The sequence below is a fragment of the Melospiza georgiana genome, chromosome 2 (genome assembly GCF_028018845.1).
Source record: "Melospiza georgiana isolate bMelGeo1 chromosome 2, bMelGeo1.pri, whole genome shotgun sequence".
Taxonomy (NCBI): domain Eukaryota; kingdom Metazoa; phylum Chordata; class Aves; order Passeriformes; family Passerellidae; genus Melospiza; species Melospiza georgiana.
This window is the reverse complement of record NC_080431.1, coordinates 56,347,435-56,373,588: the sequence shown is the minus strand read 5'-3', so window position 1 is coordinate 56,373,588 and position 26,154 is coordinate 56,347,435. Positions and strand designations below refer to the sequence as shown.

At 42.8% G+C, this 26,154-nt stretch overlaps 1 protein-coding gene across 1 annotated transcript in view; it reads right to left on the bottom strand.

The window, feature by feature from the left end:
* Positions 1-4,554: 4,554 nt before the first annotated feature.
* The window catches only part of LHFPL6 (LHFPL tetraspan subfamily member 6), a 135,711-nt gene continuing 114,111 nt past the window's right edge, over positions 4,555-26,154 (bottom strand). Inside the window, exons 3-4 of the mRNA XM_058045426.1 lie at positions 17,840-17,938; positions 4,555-5,644 (exon numbers count right to left, since the gene is read on the bottom strand). Of these exons, the coding sequence (XP_057901409.1) occupies positions 5,526-5,644; positions 17,840-17,938 (218 nt within the window). The 3' untranslated portion in view covers positions 4,555-5,525. The remainder of the gene's footprint in view (positions 5,645-17,839; positions 17,939-26,154) is intronic.

Here is a 26,154-nt window from a genome sequence, read left to right as displayed (position 1 = left end):
TCACTGCAGACAGGAGCATTCCATGGTGACAGCAAACTTTCCTCCCACCCCCAAGGCAAGAGCAGCTTTCTGACTGCTAACACAGACCCGCCCTTGGCTTAGGCTTCGGGTGAGATGGGGCTTTTCTGTGCCCTAGCATTGCCTCCAAGCCAAACTGATTTATTGGCCCTGGGGAGACAATCAGCCTTGGTGCACATTTACAGATGATTGTGCATCTGGTGACGGTCAGTACGGGCCACAGCACCTGCTGAGGAGCTATTTGAGGGTCATGAGATGTCTCTGTGTGATGGAAGATGCTCAGAGCAGAGTTACTTATAGTTCATTTGCTCTTAGATAGCCAGGAAATCAGGCAGCAATGCTCTGGGCCCTGGTGATGTAGATATATATAATGAAGCTGTGCCATATGTTCTTTCAGAATTCCTATAATTTTCCATTTACCTAATTTAATATGCTTGGCATAACATAGAATATGTACCCAACATACTGACATTCACAGCAGATACGTCTAGCAGACTAAAAGGTCTTAAAATTGTCCACAGAAGGAGTCAGAGCCTGTCTTTATTCAGCTAAAATATCCATTTAAATTTCAATGAACATTCTGTTTCTTGGTGAGGAACATGAAAAAGGCCATCTATTTATATGTTAGCCTAATAATCATCCTTCTGTCACTAAGACAAGTGAGCTTGAAACTGTTTCAAAATTTTCTTTTTTTTCTCTGATCCATCATTATTTCAAGAATAATAATAAAAACACTTAATACTCAAAAGCAGATAGTTAAAATCCTGTCTTCTTAAGGGATTACACTTAAATGTCACTTCTAAAAAAAGACATATCTAATTTCACCATTGTCTCTCTGAAAGGTTAAGTATGTAGAGAAAAATTAATGCTTATGTTGATGTACAGATTATCTGTCTTGTCAGTCAGTTTGATATTTTTCACAGACTATTTCAGTGAATGACAGATAAATTGCAGTTACAACTGATTCCTGGATTTTCCCTCAAGAAAAAGGAAATAGAGGGGTTAAATTGCCTCAGGAGTTATAATTTCAAAACATTTTTAAGGGCTGGGGATTTTTGTCATAGACATATATTTGTGTTTTGGGGAGAGAGCTAACTCTATGGCATATAGTAAAAATTTGTTTGTTAATATTGTTGTCTTGAAAAGCAATTACTTTTTTGATAGGAATAGCTTAATGCTCTCTAAAACTCCAGACAGGCCTTCACATGCCTCATATTTATGCAGACATGACTGACTTAATGCTTGAACGACACAATTTGCATTTTTCCTCTCAGGAAATGCTGTGTTAGTGCTCAGGACTGGAGTCTGGAGTCTGGCAGTGCACATTAAGATGCATAGGGAAAGTCCCCAGCTCTCTGGGATTTGGGTGGGGGAATGTGCTCCCACAGTCATTACCAAAGACTAAACTAATGAAAATAAAGTTGCATCAAGTTCTTCCACCTTCTCTTGCCCCACTACAGCTTATGTATGAAGTGCCTTTCCAGACAGATTATATTTATTCCAAACAAGCCCCTCTGACTCACTGTGGTGTATTGACTGGATTTGTGACCAAGGGAAGAGCAGTGGATGTTTGCAGGGATTCTAACAAGGCTTTTGAGACAGGCTTACAGGTTTTTTGCACCAAATTTGGGCTAATATGATGGGAAAGGTAAAGCCTGATTAGATGATGAGGCTCAGAGGGTCATGTTCCCTGTTTGGACCTGGATGCCTGCAGTGAGTGGGGTATCTACATTTCTATTCTGGAACTTCTCCTGTCCAATGGCTTTACCAGTGAAGGAGTGTGTTCTCACCAAGTTTTCAGATGACACCAAGCTGGGGGGATCAGGCAATATACTGAGATGTAGGGCTGCCAGCCATAGGGCTGAGACACTCTGCAGGAATGGCACAACAGGAATCTTATGAAATTCAACCAGGAGAAATGCCAAGTCTTGCACAGGTGAAGGAACAGGGCCCTGCAGTGACGTAGGCCAGGACTTACTGAGCCTGGTGAAAGGATGGCTGTGGGGGCACACAGTAACACAAGAGGAGCCACCCAGCACCCACAGGGGGGTGGCAGGAGATGGAGGTGAGCTCTTCTCAATTATTCTCAGTGGGAGGATGGGGAACAGTCTTCATTTATTGAAAAAAGTGATCAATTATAAGGAAAAGTCATTCCCTCTTGGGACAGTCAGGCAGTGGCACAGGCTGCTCAGAGATGATCTCCTAGGAGGTTTTCAAAATTGGGTGAGATAAACTCCTAGGCAACATATGACTGACTCTGCCTTGGGTAGGAGGTTAGACCACAGATGTTCTGAGGTTGTTTCCTACCTTGAATTATCCTGTTGTCCTAAAACAGCTTCTGATAATGAACAGTAGTCTGCAATTACAGGACTTTTTTTCTACATATATATAGCTCCTGTATTAGTAGGGAATGGCAGAGGAAACTTGCAGCTCCCAGAGTATTTTTTGGAAGTGGACTAACAGCTCTGGGTGGTCTGGAACACAGGAAGTGTATAACCACCCAAAGAATGAGATTTTGAAATAAATTTTGAAATGTGCTTGTTGGGGGAAAACTGCTTAAACAGTTCTAAAATACAGCTTGATAAATTTACGAACAGGATTATGGAATACAATTGCCAGCAATGGCAGGGGGAAAATTCAGTGTCCTAGGACTGTGTGCAAGCTTATCTCTTTTGTTTAGACAAATGCAAGGCCAAGCTCTTCATCTTCAAGAACAAATAAATGGAAAATTAAACATGGTAAATACTGTAAATATTTCATTGACACTCCAGACTGAGAAATCGAAAACAATCTTTTGCCAGTTCAGTTATTAGAGTTTGTAGCTGTGAGGCTTGATAACCATGATAATAAATGGTATTTATATTCTAGTGCAAAATGGATATCAGAACCAAAATGCACAAATATGGACAAACCTAATTAGGCTGTGATTGCTTTATTCATATACAGCAGCTGAAGGCTATATGATAAACAGCTTCAAAGCAGGTGCAGCATATGTCATTGGCTTGATTATTTAAAATTGACATTTTATTCAAGCCCAAATTTCAAAAAGGAGACTGTATACAAATTCAGTCATGCTATAATGGTATTGCATTGCAACAAAACCCTAATTTTCTTCATGAAGTAACTGTATAGTTCCAGTTTGTCATGATAAATCAAGCCTGAACCCAAGCATAGGAAGAATCTAAAAAAAGTCAAAGTGCTCTTCACAATGCACAGTCCAGGATATAACCTTGCAAGAGTCAAATGTGGAATAGTAACACACATATTTATAGCCAGGTCACAGAAACTTTTTATAGCCAAGCACATTTTCAGTGGAAGGAAAGGCATGTTTCCACAGTAACACAGTGTACAAAGGCAGAGTTTTTTGATTGAGATACACCTGCCAAAGATCTGACTGCAGTCAGGGGAGCCACAGTCAAAATTGTGTTTATATCTCCTTCAATTTTAATAAAGCATCGATCCACAACTCTAACAGGTACATTTCATACCTACTGTGAAGATATATGGGGTGCTGCTGACCTCCTGCAGGAGGGTTGGGTATGGTCCTGAGGGCTCATAAGAAGGGATGAGCCTTGAAACCTGGAATCTGGAGGGAAGAGCTCCTGCTTCTGCTGGTGCTGTGGGAAGAGCGTGCAGGGAGCCAAATCCCCAGAGCATGGCTGGTGTGCTCCTCAGCAGAAGCGCAGTCAGATGAGATGGGGCTATTATGGGCTAATCTGGGAGCGTTAAGGTACAATTTTGTTTTCACTGCGCAGCACCATAAAGCAAATAAATAGTGCTTAGCCTATAATAAAACTCAATAAAATTCCATTGAGTGATATCAGGATTGATCACTGTAAGCTGACATTGCTATTTCCACATTCCTCTGAAAATCTGCCCAGTGCAATGTACAAAGCACTGACATGATGCCAGATTCGTTCAGCTGTAACTGTTATTAACCACCAGAACTGCAGCTGAAACCTAGATGGTAACCTAAATATACTCAACAGAAATGTAATACTGGGGAAATGGGATCAGAAAAACAAATTTGAAAAGGAATAACATTATTTTAGTTATGATTAGATAAATTGGTTATGAACTTATAAATTAAGTTCACATTGCTTTAAATAAAGAAAATAAAAGATGTTTTTTAGGTACAGTGCCAATGTCCTGTGCAGAGAATTCTGCCTGGTAGGTATTTGATCAGAGCTACTGGTATTAAGGAAGAAAAGGCTTATTTCAGTTGGCTAAATTGGGATATACAGTTTTGTGTGAAATTCTGAGTCTGCAGCAGCCAAGACACAATGGGGAAAGTCTTGCTGAAATCCTTCAGGACACCTGACAGGAGCAGAAAAAAATGTGGAATATGCCAGAATGTTTCCAGTGGCAGTAGAATTCTATCCTCAGGCAGTGTAACTGAACGCAAAATGTGTCTGTGTTTTATGGGGTAAAAGGATACAGCATGGTTATAAAAGTCCTGAGTATTTCTGAGAAGTTTTCCAGTGGAGAGTTGGGATAGGAACTGTTTCATCTACTGGCACAACCATACATTGCAAGTATTGATCAAGGAAAAATTTATTTACAGAGATTTTTTTCAAATACAAACATAAAATAGCACATATTATATATATATTTTACAAAACTGAATATTGAAATAATAAACATGGTACAGCACAATACAACATCAATGAGCTAAACATAACAGCAACAGAAATCTATGTCTGGAAGAACTTTGCTGTTAGTTGTACATAACCAACAGAGCTCTACAGTACCGCGAGTGGAATTTCCAATGGACATGAAAATGTCCATTTACTGCATTTCATAAAAAGTACTATAGTAAGGGTACATATGCCAAGTAATTATGTTGCATTTTGTAATAATGCTGAAAACACAGTCTTAATAAAAGTTATATAGGGCTGAATAAGCAGTGGATAAATGTTTGGGGAAGAAAAATGTGTAGAGATTATACAAAATACTGATAAAGTGGCTTATTGGTCCTTTTATTAAGTTTAATGTATAGATTAAAAAGTGTTGCAACACCAAGTCTTAAATCACCAGAGAGAAGTAGAAAAAAAAAAAAAAAAAAAAAAGGAGAGAAAACAAAAGGAAAAGAAAGAAGAATCACGCCAAAAAAAAGTTTCCCCCTCTACCTATTTTGTGCCATGGTCAACATCTGTGTGTGCGTGCGTGTGTGCTTTGGGAGCGCCGCACTGAGGGGCTGCCAGGCGCGACCCCAGCACACGGGCGCTGCCACCCCTCACCAGCCTGTCCAGTAATTGGTGCATGCAGAATTTCACCGTTTGCCAAAGCAGAGTTTTCCTTGCTTATATTTTTGTGGAGCAGACCCTGAGCAGGCTCGGGTGAGAGAGCCGGTCCCTGCCCAGCCCAGTCGGGTGGCTTTGCACCTCCCCGCCACCCTGGGGCCGCCCGCGTCCTGCTCCCGAGAGAAAGCACTTGAAAATTCCTTGTCCGTTGCTGTTGTCCAGCAGACCTGGGCGAGCCCGGCAGGGCCCCTGCCCGGGGCCGGTTCAGTAGGGGTATTGCTTCTGCTTCTTGCCCGAGAAGCAGGCGAGCCAGGTGCACACCAGCATGGCGGCCGCCGCGCCCCCGCCCGTGCAGTAGTAGGCCCAGCCGATGTGGCAGGTCCCTGCAAGGCAAACACAGGGACAAGGGTCAGCGTTAGATGGGGGGAAAAGCGCTGCCGCCACCACCCTCCCCTTCTGCCCGCCCAGGAAAACACTTTTCTGAGACTTCAGCCCACTTGGGTGCCCATCTCCAACAGGGAACGCGGGGCGTAATTCAGGCTTTGCCACTGCAATGGGGGAATTGGAAGCCAGATGCGGCTGAGAACTGCTGGGAGATCCTAACCCAGGGCATGGGGGACCTGGTCACATCCCCTCACATAGGCATCGACCCTGACCATCCCCAAAGGAGAGCAGCATCAGGGGAACACCTGTATGGGGGCTGCTGTGGGAATGGAAGCACAAAGCCCAGAAATAAAAAAATAGACAAATTTCCCTACCCCCACCTGAGGTCACAACCCATTACTGAAAAATTCACTGATCTTCTGTCTAATGAGGGTCACAATATGGCTTTCAATCCATTTAACGGCCTGAGCATCTTTATACAGTCAAACTCATCAACAGTAAATGGTGCTGGGGAATCCCATAGTGGACCATAAAGTGATTACTTCTCTTTCAGGCACTGTGCCTGCAGTAGGGGAGGAGATCAGGAAAACAGCAGCTGCAGCAGGGAGGAAGCCTCTTTAGAGATCTCCAAAAGCAAGGAGATGGCTGTTGCTACTCCTCAGGATTTAAATCCATCTCAAAATCCATTTTCACTTGGGCTGCATCATCTTTGTATTTTTGAGTGCTTGGGACTTGTTAGCACTGCGATTCTTTCTGTGTTGTTGACACCTTGGGTGACATCACCCTGCTTTGAGCAGTGAGTGCTCTCAGTAAGACACAAGCAGCAATGCAACACTTCTTTCCCAGCCTTCCCAAAAGCAGCAGAAACCATCCTTCCCTTCAGAGAACAGAAGGTATTAACAGAGTTTCTATCTAGAAATAGGTGCCATGCTGGTATTCTATCCCAATGGCATCCCTGAGGGCCAGGCTTGAGGTTCAGGCAATTATGAACTCAGCTAATCCTGCCTCAGGCACAGGAAACACAAAATGTCTGCTCATCTTAACATGTCCAAGGCATTCGCATGCCTCAAGGCAGACAGCACCACCACTGTCTGCAGGATATTGTCTGGCAGGCTTTGTAAGGAGATATTAGTGGGAGGCAACACTTATGCTCCTGGTCACTTTGAAGATCTCAGGCTGACACCTCAGCAGGAAGCATAATACTTGTTTCATTTTTTATTCTTCATAACCCTCACAAATTTTTATTTTAAAAATGTCCAGTGAAACAAAGATCCTGATGTGACCAAGAGGACTTGAGGACTTGTGGCCTTGGCTTGAGCTCACTAGCCTCTCTCCTTAATGTGCTGGAGCAGACAGAGAAATTTACTTGGTTTGTCATCTAGTTGTGCTCTGTAGACAGCACCATTCTTGCCCTCCTTACAGAAGACTGCACAGAGATCTGACTTCCTGAAGAGAAGGCCACCAGACACCCTGGAGAGCTGTCAAGTGCCTGTCCCTGACGCTGACACTTGCCCAGTCACTCAGCAGTCTGTGGAGAGACCTGTCTCTGGGCCACCTATTGCTTTGGCTGTGTACACACCCTGTCCTGAGCTTCTGCTGGGAATTTCAAAAACAGAATTAAGCCTACACCAGAAGTTTAAACTCACTGGATCACTTTGAAAATTACCATGTTTATACCAGAGTAGGGTATGCTACATCATTTCTTGTGATGAGATGGACTCCATCTGATAGGTCTTTTTAAACTGTGAAATATTCCAAAAACTAGACAATTGTAGTTGCAGCTTGAGAAAGTAAGTTTTTCTCCTCATGATGTTTCCAGGTAGAGAAAATGTCAAAATACTACTTCAAAAAGAGCTTGAAGATTCATCTGGTGGCACTGCCCAAAGCTGTAACCTAAGCAGGACAGAATGAAGTAAATTTGACCTTTTTATATGGTGTGATTTCAACTTTTGTGCCTCAGCAGTGGGAGAGAGCATGTGTGTACATATTAAGAAGAAAGAACTGTTGAATCAGTGCCAGAGATGTGTTCAAGAGATACAACACACACATTCACTCTTGGCTGAAGAGAATAACATTTATTTCTCCAGCCCATGATCCATTCCCCAGGGAAAGGACCCAAAGGACCACTGCCCTACTTAATGCTCTGAGGCACGGCAGGCAGGCAGCCTCTTGATCTAACAAATGCAATGCAGTTCACAAGTGTGAGTTGGGTCAAGATGAGCAAATGAAAGAACGGGAGAGCAGGAGAATGGATGAAAGAGCTGGGAGCTTGACCTTAGAGCAATAATAACACAGCAATAAACCTGGCCATTATTTCCAGCCCATGTCAAGAGCAATGGGAGGCCTTGGAAAGAACAGCTTGATCTGTACTCGGATGATGCTGAGCAGAACAGAATTTCAAACTGCTGTGCTGAAAAGGAGCCTGCAGCAGGGCAGGTGTCTGAGGGTAGAGGACTTAGCCATACTTTTCATTGCAAGTATAGTTAAGGACAGATAAAGGACCAGAGATAATCCATCTCAAAGGTACCCATTGCTATGAATGCCTACATTGCATAGCCACGTGTCAAAATGAAAGAATGACAGGCATTTTATCACTATATTACACAAGGAGGAAAACATTGTAGAGTTATTGTTTCTGCTTTGGTGTTCTCATTTTACCACATGTATGGCCTATTTTAGTCTACTGCATCCTAAAGAAAGATTGTTGGTTATCCATAATTGGGTTGCAGTTTTTGTAAAATTACTTCTGCTTCACATAGATATAAAACACTCATTTTAAAAGTAACAGAAAGCTTTATAAAAAGCAGAGTTGAGAAGCTATTACTGCACTGGCACCAGCAGGACTAGTTGTGTTTCAGTGGTAAGCAAATGTTGAAGAGATTTGCAGAACTAGGGCTTAAATTCAACCATCAAATGCAGCAGTTTGCATTCATGAAGCCTGTCATATAAAAGATTAGAAATCTAGTACTGCAGTTTCCCTTTTTTTTTAATGTCTAAGTTCTAAAATGAGAAGCAACACTACCTAAATACTTGATAGATTTAAAACAGTTGTTGAAAGCATGTCAATTTTCACACACACAGAAAGGCACAAAAGCTCTGTTGTTTCCCTGAAAGATGTATTGGAATACACATATAGATATATAGATATATAGATATATAGATATAGATACACATAGGTAGAGGAGTCTACATCCATTGAGGGTGTGGAGGTGTGAGCATCAATATGCACATGTTCTTGCTCCTAAGATTGTGCCAAAGTAAATTCCCAGCGGCTGAAGTGCTTTTCTAGCTGATAGAGATGACAAGCATCACAGCAGCTTGCTTTTCTGCACAGAACTGGTGTTGCTTTAAACAAATCAGTCTACACCTGACAGGTCACTATTGAGGGAGAAGCTGTGGCTTCAGCACTTCAGCACTTTGTTAATTCTAGATTTTTTAATTTTTTTTTTTAAGAGAGCATAAATAATTGGAGCTCTTGGTCGTTCAGTGAAGCAGGACTGTCCAAGTTGGCTCAGACAAGTTTGTAGCCAGCCATTAAGAACTTTGTTTTCACCTTTGTTTTACTGGGATTGGCAGCAAGAAAGTGTCAGGATGAGCACTGAAATAACAGAATAATGGAGCTTGCAGCTATAGGCATGGATGGCCATTTTCCAAGCAAATAAAGAAATTAAAGACTGGAAACATTGCACTCTTTCTTAAGAGGATTGAGAAAAATCATGTTCCCTGAGGACAGAGGACAAAAATTATGGAGAGCAAGGACACTATCAAAAGGAGATTGACAGAAAACAGTCCCATGGACCATAAGACAGTATTTATTAAACCAAAAGAAATCAGTAAATATGGAAAGGTAGTTTTGCAGTGATGAATGGGCTTACTAAAAAGCACTTCCATGTCTTTTCCTGATTTCTAATGTGATCCTTGAGGCCAGGATATGCATCTCCTTGCTTCCCCCCTCCTCTTGAATATATAGGCAAATAAAGACTAAGAAAAATTTGGGAGTAAGTAAAATTTGGCAACAGAAAATACGTAGATACTTGATCTACCATGGAGCTGTGCCAGGATCCAGTTGCCAAAATGTAATTTTACCAGGATTTCTATTCATGATGTCTTATAAATAATTATCACATATAGTTATCAAGGTCTTAGAAATAACATATGGTTTAATCTAAAATAACCAATAATTGCCACTTATGAAAAAATATCCTGAATATGAAAGTGTCTTGGATGCAAACCTGTTAATTGCAAGACTTAGTATCTTAAATATTTGTACCTTTTTTGCTGTTAATTTTAAGACTATCCTGGACTTGCAGTCTGGAGTACTTGGCAAACTCTAATCAATTAACCTTAAGTACAGCCTATTTTCCAAGTTGAAGGAGAAAAGGTTTCAGAATTAGCCAGACTGTAGAGAACAAATTATATACCTTCAAAAATAAAACCTACAATTCTTACTTCCAAGAAGTTGTGCAGGAATTCTAATTAACAGATTCACAAGAGAGTACAGTACTATAGAGAATGTGAATTCACATCACCAATCAGAGTGTTGGAAAAGTAGTCAAAAAAAAAAAAAAAGAAAAAAGTGTGATGCTAAGGGATATACTGGGATTTGGAAATTTGAAAGACATAAATGAATGTAAAAGATAATCAGCTAATTAATAAGAAGTTAAACCTATTTTGAAACAAAGCCAAGATAAATTAAATAGCTGAAGATCTTTTTCTTGACACAGTAACAATGAAAAACTGTCATGTGAAATCAGCTGCAAAAGCAGGAAAAGAAGTTGAAACTTGGAATGCCTCCAGAAAGAATTAAAGTAGTTATGTGAAACAAAGAAAGAACACTATATAAGGCAAAACTGCAGCCCAGCAAACAGCCTGATACAAAATAATGAATTCAGTGGAGCTGGTTACTTTTTCTGTTGCAGATATGAGTTTCTCAATGGATTTATCTTTTTAAAAAAATATGATTTTTAAATGCATGTATATTTTTATTTTGGTTACTTAGAATTGGTCTTTAACTAAATGCATAAAATTTCATGAAGTTCTGAAGGGTAAAAAGTGAGGAAAAAAAGCCAAATTGAGATTTTTTAGTCTTGCTGTATGTAGACACATATAAATGATCAAATCCTCCTTTCTTTATAGGATCACATAATTTTGTTTAATCAAACCTCGAATGTGCTGTAGGTGTGCATTTCATGGAGCAATGATGGAGAAACCTATACCCAGTGTCAGTTACAAATCTCAAATTCCCAGGAGCAAACAGCTTATGTACTGCTAAGAGGAGCTTTCTCAGCCTCCTGCAAGAAGTCAGCAGAAAGCTCACCTAGTGCAGAAGTGAAATCAATTTCCCCTCTCTCTGAACACACACAATGCCAAGATTCACACTGGACTAGTACCCCAGACTCCCTTCAGAGAGTAGGAAGAAAAAAAGTCACTTGTGTTGTATTTCCTCTTAAAGTAAACATGTAAAGTACAGCAGATGAACCCTGCTCTGGCAGCTCCTATTTTTCTCCCTTTTAACTGGGAAGGGATTCCAAACAACCAGTTCAGTTGCACTTTTTTAATAATAAAGAGTACCAAGTATTGCTCCAGGTGGTCTGAGTCCCTTTCTGGATGCTGCTGCTAATGTCTACTGACTGCAGAAGGTTCTTGCATGACCATGTCTAATTCTGGCAACAAAGGTATGTGCCTTATCATGGAATGATAGAGTGGACAGGGCTGGAAGGGACCTTAAAGATCACCTAGTTCCACACCCTTTGTCGTGGGCAGGGACAACTTCCACTAGAGCAGGGTGCTCAGATCATCCAGCCTGGCCTTGAACACTGCCAGGGATGGGGCATCCACAGCTTCTCTGAGCAACCTGTTCCTCCTCACCACTCTCACAGTTAAGAATTTCTTCCTAATATCTAAACCTACTGCTTCAGTTTGAAGCAATTCCCCCTTGACTTGCCACTTTGTGCTCTTGTAAATAGTTTCTCCTTATGTTAGACAGAATATATGTGGACCTTGATATAGTCACCAAAAGCTTACAAAGATTTAAGAATGGAAGTTGTTTGGGTAGCACTAAAGAGGAAATGTTTCTTGATGGAATACTTCCTTTACTAGCATGTAGTTTACTCAGTCATTTATCTAAGAACTCAGCAGCTGCAGCTCAAGTATGCTTGTAAAGGTTGTGCTCAGCCCCAGTCAAAAAATGAATGTGTGAAATCCCCGTGCTGTTTGCAGACAATCTGCAAACAAGAAAAATGCCTTTTTCAGATAGACTGCTTATAGAAAAACACCTTTGAATGTTTTGCTTTTAATAGGGTACTAACAAATTGTCCTCCCTTCTAAATCCTTTTCTTGACACTTTAGCACTCAATGTCAACACTCAGCCAGATGCTGAAATGATGCCACCTAAGACAAATTAAATAGTATACAAAGCCTTTTTTACATCCACACTACTTTCTGCTTTCTTTTTATGCTGTTTTAGTAGCTTCACTGTTTGCTTGGAAAGTGCTTTAAAGTTCATTTACTCTAACATTTCCACAGCAAAAGTAATTATCAAGGCAATGGTTTTCTTTAAGACATTTCAATCCCTCTAAAAGTAGCAAAAGGGAACCTTAATAATAATGATTTTTGAAACAAATATCCATCACGAGAGAAGTTCCTGAGAGCTTCTGAGGCCAATCCAGCTGCTTGGTTAGTTCAGGATGGGAGCCAGGCTTTTAAGCTTCTCTCTAGATAGTGACTTTGGCCAGGTGTGCCCTTTCACAGCAGCCCACAGACAGCAAGCGAAGTTGTGTGTTTGGAGCTATCAGCTTTGGCTGCTGCTGCAGCTGACCCCCAGGTCAAGGATGTCTCTGACCATGAAGGAAGAGATAGAGCTACTGTATTTTGTCAAAGAAAGAAAAAATATCTGCCAAGTAGTTAAAAAAAGTTCAATTAAAAATGGAGTTTATCTTAAATTTCATGTCTTCACTCTCCCTGGCTAATAAGTACCTAGCATCACTTCATACATCTGGTGGTTGGGAAGTGGTAGCTGGTGGCTCATGATGACATGAATCATCTATGTTTCAATAAGTGAATCTTACTCAAGATAAACATTTTTCTGTTTGGGCTCTTAAGTATTGGTCTTGTAGTGCTGCTTCACCAGATTGAGCTGAGGCTCGATTTTGTGAGCTAAACTGAGCATGCCCTAACCTCTCTGGGACCTCCTGTGCAACTTGGCTGCCTCTGCACCCATCACAACAGACATCAGCACGTAAAACTGAACAGTTTCCACATGCACACCCAGGGAAATCAGTGGGAAAAGAATTCAGTCTCACGTTGATTTTAGACTTTCAAAACCAATACAAATGTGTTCACACATGTACACTCACATTGCCCCTTTAAAACAGTCAGGCAAGTTCAGAAGATTTCTTCACACAGCTTAAATATGCAGAATGTGGAAGCTTTTGCAAATCTCTAGTGCAGTCTTCACTTTTGTGCATACTTTCACCTTAATGCAGAGTCCCTCACTTTAATGAATTTCCTGATAAAACACTCCTTTTCCATCTGTTTTTCTTGTGTATAACATTTAGAAATGAAAATAAAATGGTGTTAGTGCCTCCAGCTCAGCAAAATTGAATGTGTGCTATATGATATGCCCTAATGACGGTTACTTTTGGGAAATTGCCGGCTAATTCCTTTTGCAGGCCCAGGGATTTCGTAGATCTGACTCACTTTTACACCCTTCAGTCAGCAGCTCCATCCTGCTGTGCCACGTCACTGCTGCCCTGAATGGGCCCACAGGCAAGTCCAGAATAATGCACCCTAACAGTAACAGTTTGCATGGTGACAAGAGATCAGGGTGATTTTGATGCATCCTCAGTGAAAGGCAGTCCCTCTGAGCACTGCTCAGTTCCTACTCCAGTCTCCACCTCATGCACTGTTAGCCCATTGCCAAATTAGAGTACAGCCTTTGACTCGGTCAATGAGCAAGCAACTGTGCTGCTTTAAAACATAAACATCTCTTTTTTTTTCTTGCCCCTGTTTATTTGTATTGCCCTATTTCTAGGAGTTAACACCCTAAAACAGTGGTAGAAGATTTCTCCTGTTCATAATCTAGTGTTTCAGTGAGAAATCTGCTCCTGTGGGATCTGTGATCCAGATGGGATGCTGCAATAGGGAGTGGGGCTTCAGGACCCTTATAGAGGTCATGCTGACTGCTGGGAAGCTGGGAACTACAAGCAGAGCACCACAGCACAGACCTATCATGGCCTTGACCTCTCAACAATATTTGCAAGAAGTCATTTGTCAAAGGCCTAATCTATCAGTGGGCTTCTTTTCATGATGGCAAAACCATACTTCTAGGGAAGAGCAGGGAGCAAGCCCCTCTACAGGTACACCATCCTCTTTATGGAGGTCTTTATGGTGTCTGCTTAAGGAGCTTATTCCCCATCCCCCTTTGCAAAACAGCTCAGCTATTGAATGTAATTTAATCAAGAAATGGAGTTGTCCTTGGCAGGATATCTTCATTTGAAGAATAACTCCTCTTTGTCAGAGATGGAGCTATACAACCACTTTTATTTGATTGAAAAAAAATAGCCCAATTAAATACATCAGTGTTTAAGTGAATCCTTTGGACATAGTTCATTTAATAAAAATCAAATAAATATCAGTTTTTAAAGAGACCAGTAAACTGCTGGGTATTTTACACTGTCAGCTCAGGTTTTTGAGAAAAGAATACTCAAATCCACTTAAATTAAAGGCATTAATTAAAAGTTATTTTTCCTGCAGCCTTTTTAAATACTACTTTGGAATCTACACAGAAATGTGTGGGTTTGGCAGGGGTGGAAGGAGGGGTGCCCTCTTCGCAGTATGGGCCATCTCAGCACTATTTGGAGTGCCTATAAGTCTAAGGCCTTTTCAGAGTGCCTGAAGACATGGCATTTCTTATCTAGCACACCCACTAAAGATTAGCCTTTTTTTTTTTCCTGGGTTCTTAGCATTGCTATTTATTTATTCTCTCTAGTTATGAGCATGCTGTGGGGGCAGGAGTTTGTCATGCTTTCGTTAAGCGAAAGTTTTCATTTAATTATTTATTCTAGTATATTTCTGGTTGACATTACATATCACAGGGCACAATTCAGCTGCTTCTCAGGACAGTTCTTGCAGTCCCTCATCTGTACCTGCCTTCATCCTCCTATAATACAGATTGCAGCTCCTGGCTTTTATTTTCTACCTTCAACCTCAACCATTTCCCCCCCTGATTTTTCCTAAGTCTAGAACAAGCATCAGTGCTGAACCCCCTCCTTTGCTGACTCTGTGGTCAAACCTGTTGAGTTTTGACCCTCTCCCAACTGCTCGCACATGTTCCCTGTAGCCCAGGCTGCAGCACTTGTTTTGCCATCCTGGAAGAGAAGGCTGAATGCTGTCTGCTGATCAGCATTCCTGTGAACACATCTTCTTTGAGAGCAACCAGGAGCTGAATTATCCTCTCTGGCACCCACAGCAGCAGGGGGTGCAGGACCAGCACTCCCATCATCACCCTTTTGCCCATTAGCAAACCAGTGCAGGGCTCACGGCAGCTCAGATTTTCTGAGAGTGGATTCTGAATGCCGCATGGTTCTTCAGACAAACCATTTCACAGGCTCAGGAACAAAAAGCATATCATTGCAGCTTAATCAAATTAAATATTCAAATGAAAGCAATAATTACTTAAATTTTTCTTGAGACTTAGTAAGATTAAGTCTTTGAAACATCATTTTAGGCCTGTAGGCTATAATGAGTATGCCAGTCCCTAATGATTCAGAAGAGACCTAGAGGGTTGGGGTTATCACCAACCAAGAGGTATTTATGGAAGACCAGCAGCATAAATGGCCCTCGGACAGAATCTCTTCTTTACAGATGGTTTTGATAACACACCATCAAACAGACACTGACATTAAGTAAGAAAAAATCATAGCCAAGCATTTAAGTTCACTGCCAATGTAAGTGGACAGGAGATGTTTTAGTGGCAGGGCTGCCTAGCAGAAATCACTGCAGCAAATTTCAGCTCTCATTATGATCTGTTAATTAATGTGTTGACACACGATTGCAGCAGATCAGTGAGACCAGCACTGCTGTCAAGTCTAGGCACGTGTCACACTGGGGCTGTGTGCTCCAGCCCCACAAAACACACAGAGACTTTTCATGGTCCTTACGTGTACCTGGAAGGAGAGCTGCCAGATGACATTTTTCACATTGGTTTCTTCACTGACTTTTAAGGCAGAGTGACTCAATTTATGCAAATATCTGACTCATGAGTCAAGACTGAGACAGTGAAGGTGGTCTAAGAGACTGCTCTGACTGTGGACATGACAGTGTTTAGGTGTAACAGTTTGTAACTGCCCAAGTGCTTTGAAGAAGCTCATACTGTCACAACACCCACCTTCTGTGACTCTGCAGAGAAATAACTGGAAGGTAATACTGTTCTGCACCTGGGAACAAGCATGGGACACAAGCTAGAGCCCCAGAGGCAGAGCTTGGCATGGCAGAGCAGGAAAAACAGCATGCCCCAGTGAAGTGCTAGCTGGCCTTTCAAAGGGTGCACTGCTCAATGGGCTGGCCAGGAACTACTTCAGGCTTCCACACAGGATTGGCCATGGGCAGGGAAGAACCTGAATCTTCCCTGCAACAGTTACCACAGAGGTTTGCCCAGTCTTTCTACTACATCCTTGGACACATCTTTCAATGGAGCTGGGAAGCTAATTCTGGAACATTTTTTTTTTCCTGCTAGTTAACTACATATTTCTGTTCTTATTGTTCTCTCTCCTCTGTGTCTAAATCCTTCTATTATTAGGTGAATAAAAATTTGCAGGAACTTTTTATACTTTGCTGAAGAGCAAATTTAATATCAACAGCACAGAAGGAAATTAGGGTTCAGAATAACAAGGTAAAGCTTCTAGAGTACATTAAACACCCTCTGAGCAACACCATAGGTGTTTGCTGATAAGACATCAGTGGCACTGTAGTGATGGGTGCTAATACTGGTTATGAGAATTTCTGGTCCCCTGCCAGATCAAATGCACTCAAAACACCACAGGAATTCTGTAGGGGGAGTGGCCTGGAGCACCTCTCCCAAAGCAATAATTTTTAATCTTTCAACCTCAATTCTACTGCACATCTTGACAAGAAATACCTCTGAGATGGAAACAAATCTCCTTAATCCTGAAATCTGACAGGAACATGAGTGTAAAATCAAGAAATGGTGCAGCAGGTTTGCCTTTAACCCATTAGACCATTTTTATCTACTATTCCTTGCACTGGGATTACTGTCAGGCCCTGCACAAGTCCTGCACGCACACTTATGGAAAGGTAAACCTTATCTAAGGTTTAGCTTTCAAGAGCTGGAAATGGGGAGCTCTGTATGCTTAGGAGCAAAAGCTCTCAAGTCTGTAGGGAGTCAAGGTGCTCAGTCCCTCCTATTCCTTCAGGAGGATTGCAGATCCTCCTCTTCCTCAAGTGGCACGGGATCAGGGAATAGTTAGAGAGAAGGGTATCAGCAAGTGTCCAACTAAACAAGGACTCAGATGTGCATTTACACATCAGATCCTGATCCTCCACATTGCTTAGTCCTTAGGTTGCTGCTGTTCCCTTGTTTTCTAGAGCCCTGCAGAGCAAGCACAGGTGTGAGCCTCATGTGGCTGCATCCCTGGCTCTCATTCCAGGCACAGGGCAGTCAGCAGCAGTAAGACAAGTAGCTTGTTTGGGAGAGGGCAACATAGGGTGCAAGTGTTATTTGCCAGCTTCCTAAGTATGTGAGTCACATACAAATACACCTCAGGCTTGTGTTAGAAGGCCATAAACATCCCAGAATTCAAAGACAGCCAATTGCACTCATGGAGAATCACCTTGATGTGAGCTGTGACGGTATGCCTCTGTCTACCCTGTCAAGACCTCCAGAAGCGTTAGCTCCCATATTGCAAGACCATTAAATCTGATTTATTTCTTAAAATATGCACACATACATACACAAATACATACATTTTCTTTTATAATATTCTTTTGGAAAATATTTCCAGAGATCCATCTGAAATCCCCTGCCTTGGCACCATTCCAGAATTATTCAGTATGATTAGCCTACCACACACTGGTAGGTTGCTTCCCCAAGCCTGTGCTTTTAAAATCCTAGTTTGCTTTTGTGGCCAACACATAGAAGAGTCTAAAGTGGCTGAGATGCTCTGGTGATGACTCACCCAATTCAAACTGGTTGGAAAGGTTTCCACAGGTTTGTCTGACTTCTTCACTGTCCCAGCCAAGAGGATAGAGGGCACAACCAGAGCCGATCAACAAACCTATGGAGAGAAAAGGAAATTAAAGTTTATACAAGGAATTGCCATTAGCTTAAACACGGGCTGCCACTTGGGAATCGAAGTGTCAAACTGCAATTAGGGAATCCCAGAGAAAATGAAGTCTCTTCTTCTCCTAAAAATAGACAAAAAAACATTTGGAGTGCTGCCTTCTGCTGCAGTGTTTTAGAGGTGGTCTGTGGGATGGAGCCAGTCTGAATAGTTCAGCATCAGAAGCCATGCTCAGCTTCTGAAGCTTTTAGATTTCTCTTCTACTCTCCAGAATAGCTTAAAATGCACTTTGGAATACACAACATGTGGTTAAATAGAAGTGTATTAATGCCACCATTTACAAGCTGATTGCTTCTGATTAATTAAAACAACAATCAATCAGGGTCTACCTAGGTTCCATCAGGAAAACTGTCAGTTGTGCTAATCTTTTGCCATTTTTCTTTGTTTTTCACTCTTTCAAAAGCAAGGGAGTAATGGTTTCATACCACTTGATCAATGCATACCACAGGTACACACTCCACAAAGTTTTCCTGATTCATTCGGTGGAAAAAACTGAGGTCTTGACTCGTTTACATGTTATCATACTTGGTTTAACATTCACAAGACACTTTGCTTTCTCCAGCCCTGGTGCTGCCCCAAACAGACGTGTTTTGGCAAATCCTGTCCCTTCACAAGACATCACAGGGAATCAGCAATGCTCCCATGCACCATGACTGTTTTGCAGAAGTGGCATTTTTATCATATTACATTCTCAGCTGTCACTGCAGCAGCTGCCAAAAGGCCAACACAGCTGGCAAAGCATTTTACACAGACAGCCTAGAGAGAACATTTCAATGTATGCTACAACGTTTAAATGTTGCCTCCTTTGCGTCAGATATTACTGATGAGATTGGAAACAAATCAGTGTGTAGATAATGGGCTAGGAGCACCTGACACTCCACAGGCTGTAAAGCCAAGCAAGCCCTCCCAAGGTTTGCAGGGGTTCCTTTTACCTGCGAGGCAGAGCACAAGGTTCAAGCCCTACAGCCGTCACTTGCTGCCTTTGGCCATACCTCTCAACCTCACATAATTTTGCTCCTCCTCTCCTGACGATAAGGAGCAGTGCTCCCTGGCAAAGCACTTCTGCTGCCGTGCTCCCAGGACGGGAAAGCCCTGGATGTTGTGACAGTAACTGTGGACATCACACCTGTCTAACAGGAGTCCTGAGAGGGATGATGGCTCAGGGCCTGGAACTTGCCATTCCTTTCTACTGTTTTCCTTCTCAAGATTCCTAAGCTTCTCATATTGCTGATGTTCCTGTAAGATATGGAAATCATTTCATTATGTTCTTGATTTGCTCAAAGACACATCTGAGCAAGGCCCTGAAGTCCAGAAGTGGTATCTTTTCTTTCTTCAAAAGACGTTTAATGCTCTTAGCATCTTGGCTGTTAGCAAAGTAGCTCAGCAGCTTCTCTGCTGCCCCTCCAAGCACACCGGCCCCTGGTTTAAGCCCAATATTAGCTTCCTGGATCTTCCTCCACGAAGTTCAATTTTCTTCTTGCTGCTCAAGCCTACTTCTTCCTTCCCTTGTTGAGCAGTCATTGCCTGCTCCTGTCTCCATATCTACATCACATAATGAAAAAGAAATCCCTGAGGCAGCCCTCTCTCAGATGGAGCATTCACGCAGCAGCTGTGACAGGAGAAAAGCAATTAAGGACATTTGAATGCGAGGTATTTTCAGAATCCTGCCTGGTCTGGGTATGGTTGCTTCTAATGTCCTCACTAATATCTTTCACAGTATCATTTCATTTCTTTTCCCCTAGGGCCGTAGAGCTAAGGGCAGCTGGTAGAATCCATGTAAATGAGAGTCACTTCTAATTAAATTCTCAGAAAGGATGTTTCTCAGACAAGAGAATTTAGGCCAAAACTGGGTCTACTTTTGTTAAAGACAACCTAAGGCTCTCAAAAAAGCCCCTGCTGATTCTCTCTTGAACTGTTAAAGCAAGAAAGGTGTTGTGAAGCACAGACAGCACGGGTGGTGTGCTAGGAAGGGGCAGGACCCCACAGGGCAAGGAGGAACATCACCACTGATTATGAGAATGGCTGGGGAAGGGAGAAGAGCACCTGGATGCCAGAGTCACTTCACAGACCAGGGCACTGTGGCAGCCCCAGCCAGTGCTGCCGTGGTTCTGACCCCATCCCACCCTGCTCGTGGTGCCCAGCGCCAGCCCAGGCAGCCACAGCTTGGGAGCTGCTCTGCCCAAGGTGAACTGCCCCAGCTGGGCTGTTTGCACCCAACCTGTGCACCTGAACAGACGCTCTGGGGGACCTTGCAAATGCTCAAAGGGCAGGGAGGTGCATGCAGGGGGCAGGAGGGACGGCAGGCTTGCACCCGCCGGCCCTGGACCAGATTAAACTGCAGCCAGCCCTTCCCCACAAACAGGTCCTGGGAAAGCCTCCTGCCCAGTTCTTCCAGGAGCGCACAACAGCAGCACTGCAGGCAAGTGAAAGGATTATTAGCATAACAATGCTGCTCCTCCAAACCCAGAACAGGCTCTTTCTCAGCCCTTGCCAATTACTCTCCTCAGGTGGCAAGAGTGTCTAGTGCCCACTGCATTCACAGACTGTTTGTTTTCAGCTCTCTTTAGGTTTTGTTGCAGCAACAGGTTGTTGTCTGGGTTTTTTCCCACGAGTATTGCTCACAGCACTTCCCACTGCCACTCTCCAAACACAGCTCATCCTTTCCCAAACATGAGTACCTGTTTGCTCTTTCTGCCTCTGATGCTACAGTGGATCAGTGATCACAAACCTTGGTGATTTATCTCCTTCCCTATTCAGCCCCCTCTTTTCCCATTTCTGTACACCCATGTCTGTAAGTTCAAAGCCCAGTTTCACTGAAAATAAATTCTGGGATTCAGTCAAAAGTTCCTTAGCAATGCAATATACTGTAATGTTGAATTGCTCCAAAGGAGCTGGCCCTTAAAGGCATTCCAACACTGTCCAACAACCAGCCCACAGCACCCACCACTGAGCCTCGCCATTAGCTGTGCCTCCTATTAAGAGATAAACCAAATAAGGGAAAACTATGTCAGAAAGCCTCCTTATCCCAGTGACAGCTGGCTCTCCAGCTGGGTAGGGGCTTTATCAGCACTGAGTTTCACTTGTGAAGTACCAGTCACCAAGCAGTGCAGCTTCTTTTCCTCTCACAGCCTGCTCTGACTGCGATGACGAGATCAAATGGGAACCTGCAGCCTATTGCAGGTGCTACCACATGACCCCAAAGCACGAGTGGTGCTTTGTAAGCATGCTTATAGGCAAAGGACAAGGTATAAAGCCATGGGCAAGCTCACACACTTCTTTGAGTGAACACAACACCTTTCAGAGACCAGCAGAGTGTCAGGAGCTCCCATCTGGCAAAAAGGCTTATATAAATATTTGTTTTGTCACAGGTACCCACTGGCCACAAGACTTGAAGCTGTAGCTCTGACATGTCCTTTGATATCACTGGTTTTCTGCTGGTTTTGTCTGACCTTCAGACAGTCCCCCTTTGTGGTGCATATGCACCTGCTGTGGATTTGTGTCTTGACACAACACTTGTGTCCTCCAGTACTTCTTGCAGGCAAGGCTCAGGCCAGGCTCAGGGATTTTCCATCAGCATAAGACTTCCACAAAGATTTAGAGCCTGCTAGTCAGCAAGAAAAGGTTTCACATACTTTGCTTTATGCCCTGAGGTATATTTTTATCTTGAGCATGTGTGTGTCATGTCCCATTGCTTTCAGCAGGATTCTACATGACTTCAGCAGGGCTGATGCTGCCTTGGTCTGCATGGGCACTGAAGCTGAGAACTGGCATTTAGGGTCCCTTATTGTGTGCACTGAAAGTGTGGAGTATGCCTATGGTGTGAATAGGACTTGGACAAAATCCCCTCAGTCCCTTCCTTCCCTTCTAATCAACCCATTCCTGTTTGTAAGCAACTGTGGGGATCAGATCCTGCAAAAGCAAAAAGGCTGCATACCATTACCACTAATAATTCATACATGCTCACAGCCAATTTATTTAATCACAGAGGATGTAGATCCTGCTGAACAGCTGCAACATTCAGTGAAAGATCCGAGTTGAATCTAAGGGCTGCAAACCCAGTGGAAATCATTAAGCTAATTTTGCAGCTTCAGTAAAGAGCAGTTACTAGTTTAGCTCAAAAGTCACATTCTGGCCTGCTCTACAGTTATTGCATTTACCCAGCTATGCTACCCAGGATACCACACCCATCTTTACAGCTGCTTAAAATGCTTAGGATGCCTATAACCATTTTTTTAAAAAGGAAGAAAACCAAAACCAACAATCGGCTGTAATTACCATCCTCTGTCATCTTCCATTATCCACTACAGTTGTGAAAAGAAATTGAAAGGGGAAGGAAATGTGCAGATCCCTAAATGGCACCTTCACAAAAGGGGCTGTAGCCTGGAGCTGGGAGGGACCCAGTCAGTGGGATGGGTCAGCAAGTGGAGGTGCTGGTGGCACTTGGCAGCTGTTTTAGATGATGTACAATGTACCAGTGGAGGTGTTGGCACTGTCACAGACCAGCTTTTCTGGAGAGGTCCCATATTTGGGAATGAAGCAGGCTCCTTGCCCTGCTCTGTGAAACACTGCTATTGTGAATGCTGCATCTGGCTCAATGTGCTACCAAGGCATGGGGACAGACATGCAGGGCTGACTGAGCACAACCAGCCTTGGCAATCCAAAGCTGGAATCAAGACCTTGGCTTCAGTACTTAAGAGGGTCCCAGACAGCCCCTAGGCTCTTTGTGTGGTCCATGCAGAATGATGGATCCCTTCAAAAGTGATCTAAAACCAGCCTAAGCGAGGAGCTGCCCAAGCCTACAGATTGTAAAACTGCAAACCAGGGGGTCAGACAGTGGATGCCTTAATATTAAAACATCCAGAGTAATCCTTGTCCCTTCCAGCCTGCCTTCCCTGTCACTCTCGCTGTGAGTATAATGCATGATCATATTTTAGTAACACTTAGCACTTGAAAGATGATCTTGCCTGTCGGGAGTGGTGTTTGTGATTGAAAATAATTACACATAACAGGTTCTGCATATGGTGGATGCAGCAGGGAAGGGACAGTAATTACATTAGTGGCTTGGCACAGATCTAGGTCTCATCTTTGAAGTGATAAAGAAATGATTTGTGGCATGCAGCAAACAGCTTACTCCAAGAGGTAAAATATTAAGCACTATTAATATCTCCAAGAATATCCTGGATATGAGCAAGTCTTGAACAACAAATACAGAAGGATTAAAAACCCAAGAGACATTAACCAGATTTTGCTGTGGGCAAAATGACTGCACTCGTAAACACCAAGACCTATCAGCAGAAGCCAGTGCACAACAAAGGAAACGTGCAAATCCCTGTGGTGGGCTGTCCTCAGATTGCTGCTGTGGCTTCAATGGGAGCCTCCACTCAAGGACCTGATGTGCCTTAAACAATCCATGTAGACATCACATCATAAATTAATTGCAACTCTCCTGACCATTCATAGCTGAAAATCCTGTTTCACAGCTCTTCCTCTCACTTGTTGAGGGCACAGCATTCCCTGATTGCTAAATGGCTCATTCTTGGTTATTTTGTCAGTCCATTTGAAGATTACATCCCCCAAAATCTGTTAAATAAAGACAAACCTTTGAGAGTCTCCTTCCCTCTCCCTTGCCTAGGGTGAGTGAATCTAAGCATATGATTCAGCTAAGTCTGATGATGACAGCCATCAGTTTGATGAATAAAGAGAGGTGGTGATGGCATTGAATGAGGCACTTAGCTTTGGACTCAGCCTCAGAGGCTTGCTGCTGCAAAATGCACTTTAAAATGGTAACTGAACCCTTGGTGGCTTTCCTTGATTACGGGCTTGTTAAGAGCTTTTTACATGCACTCATTTTTTGTATATCCTCAGCTCCAGACAGTTACACCCTATGAATGCAGTGAAAGCGACTGCTGGGCACCATAAATGCCTCCTTGCCCAGCAGTTAGAGGTGTCTGCGCTGCTGTAACAGGGACCCTGGGAAGCCTCTGAAGAAGGAAAGAGCCCTTTAGTGGGCCTTGTAAAAATCCAATTTATATTTTCACTTAGAAAAATAAAAGGAATGGGCCAGACGTGATACATGTACTGCAAATAAAAATAAAACCAGACTGAAGGTTTCTTTTTGTACAGTCACTTTTTAGTGAGAAATATCTACTTCAAATTATCTTCCTCATTTCTCTCCCCTCTTATCTATTTTCTACCCTTTTATTTTCAGATCTGACCAAAAAGAAAACTTGCCTTTTTGTTTTGTTTGTTTTGTAAGGATTTTTTAATGTATACTGTTCATCTGACAAATATTCAGGCCATATGGAGAAGCTGACAGACAATAATTTGAAAGTCATCACTTTCAAGACCATTTTAATGATGATTCTTCCTTTCACATTTTTTCTCTATTAGCCAGCCTGAATGTTCAAAGATGATAGAAAGTTTTCACATTCCCATCTGTCACTTGAAGGTACAGTAATCTTGACAAGCAAAACAAAACCAATTTTTAGATGCAGCACGGACTTTGACTCTCTGTTTCTTGTGATTTAAAAACTCACCTCACTGTAATGATTTTGAAGCATTTATCTCCTATAAAAGTGACTCCAGAGTGTGAAAGTAAAATGGAGCTGGCACCTGAAGTTGTCTGTTGCTTTCAGACATACCTTAGCCAACAATGAGCTTAAAGAAGAATTGGTTAAAAACTGGGATGCGAAATACTCCAGTAGACACAGCTTCTAAAGTCCCTGTTCAAAGAGCCCTCTGGGAGCTGACACCAAGCAGCAATGGAGTGATAGAAGAGAGTCAGAACAGATTGAGACAAACTCCAGAGCCTGGGCAGAACAGCAGAAGCCATCAGAAGAAAGAGGGGAGCAAGGCTGTGCCGGCTGCAGGCAGCCTGGCTCCCATGCCCGTGGGAGTCCAGCCTCAATTCCATCAGTGTCTTTATACTGGCAGCTCCCAGCACTTCACCTGGAACACCCCTTCTTTAGGGTGACACTTCCACCTTCTCTCAGCACCATCACTTTGCTCTTTGGTCTCTCTGTTGTTCTTCTCTTAGAAAAATGTTATCACACCAATCCCTTCCATTGCTGTTAGTATCTGTCACTCAGGAAACACAGACATGGAGCTGAAATGGGCTTTTATTAGGATTAAACACAAGATCAACACTTTGGGCAAAAGTTTCTTCTTTAGTTAGTAGCCACTAAACATGAGACATTTGACTGGATCTTTATTGACCCTGAGCTTAAAGTGCCTCATTTGAGAGAGGGTACAATCCTGTGAATTCACAGATGTGAATGAATTCATAAGGGACTCGTGCCACTTGTCCCAGTGTCCAGGCAGTGGAGGCACAAACAGAGACATAATTCTATGCTGCACCAAATTTCCTCCCATTTCTCCTTCAAGGGTCATGACATGGGAGACAGCAAGTTAGTTCAGGGTTTCACTCAAGGTCAAGGTTTTTCTGCCACAGCCTTCCTGTAGCAGGACATTAGAGGGACTCTTAATACACAAAGCAAAATGAAGCATGAGAACAACACAAACCAGAAGGAATAAAATGCTACAAATTTCAGCTTGCAGATCTTGCTTCCAATAACACTGCTCAGTCTTGAAAGTGATGGAAATAGGGTTTTCTGCCATACCCCACCACCCTTTCTCTTCTGGTTCTGGGCTCCAGGTTTTAGTTCACACCATTTGACTTTACTTAGCCCCCCCTTTCCTGACTGTCAAGCCCCACACCTTTCCTGAGACTTTCTGTGTTCCTTTGGGTTACTCCACACCATGAGCATGCACTGCCTGGCACCTGTTTGGCTCCCAGTCTCAGCAAACAGGCACAGTTAGGAAATGCCACCTGCCTTCCAGAGCTCTTGGAAAGGGGTGCCAGTGGCAGAGGAAGCCTAAAAAAGGTATTACAAATGTGTCCCAGCATCCAGCAGAGTGCTGTGTCACGGGAGGGTTACACCCCTCATTTCACTGTGACATGGGGCAATGGAGGGTGAAGATGGGAGTTTTCTGACAGATGAAACATCACTTCACTTTGTTTTTTGCTTGATCAAAGGTGCTCCTTGCTACAGAGGTGCTTCAGGCTCAGAGAGGAAAATTCCCCCACCCAGAGACGCTTCCTTTCTAGGTGCCTCAGATGGCACAGGGCATATCAAACCTGTGCAGATGCC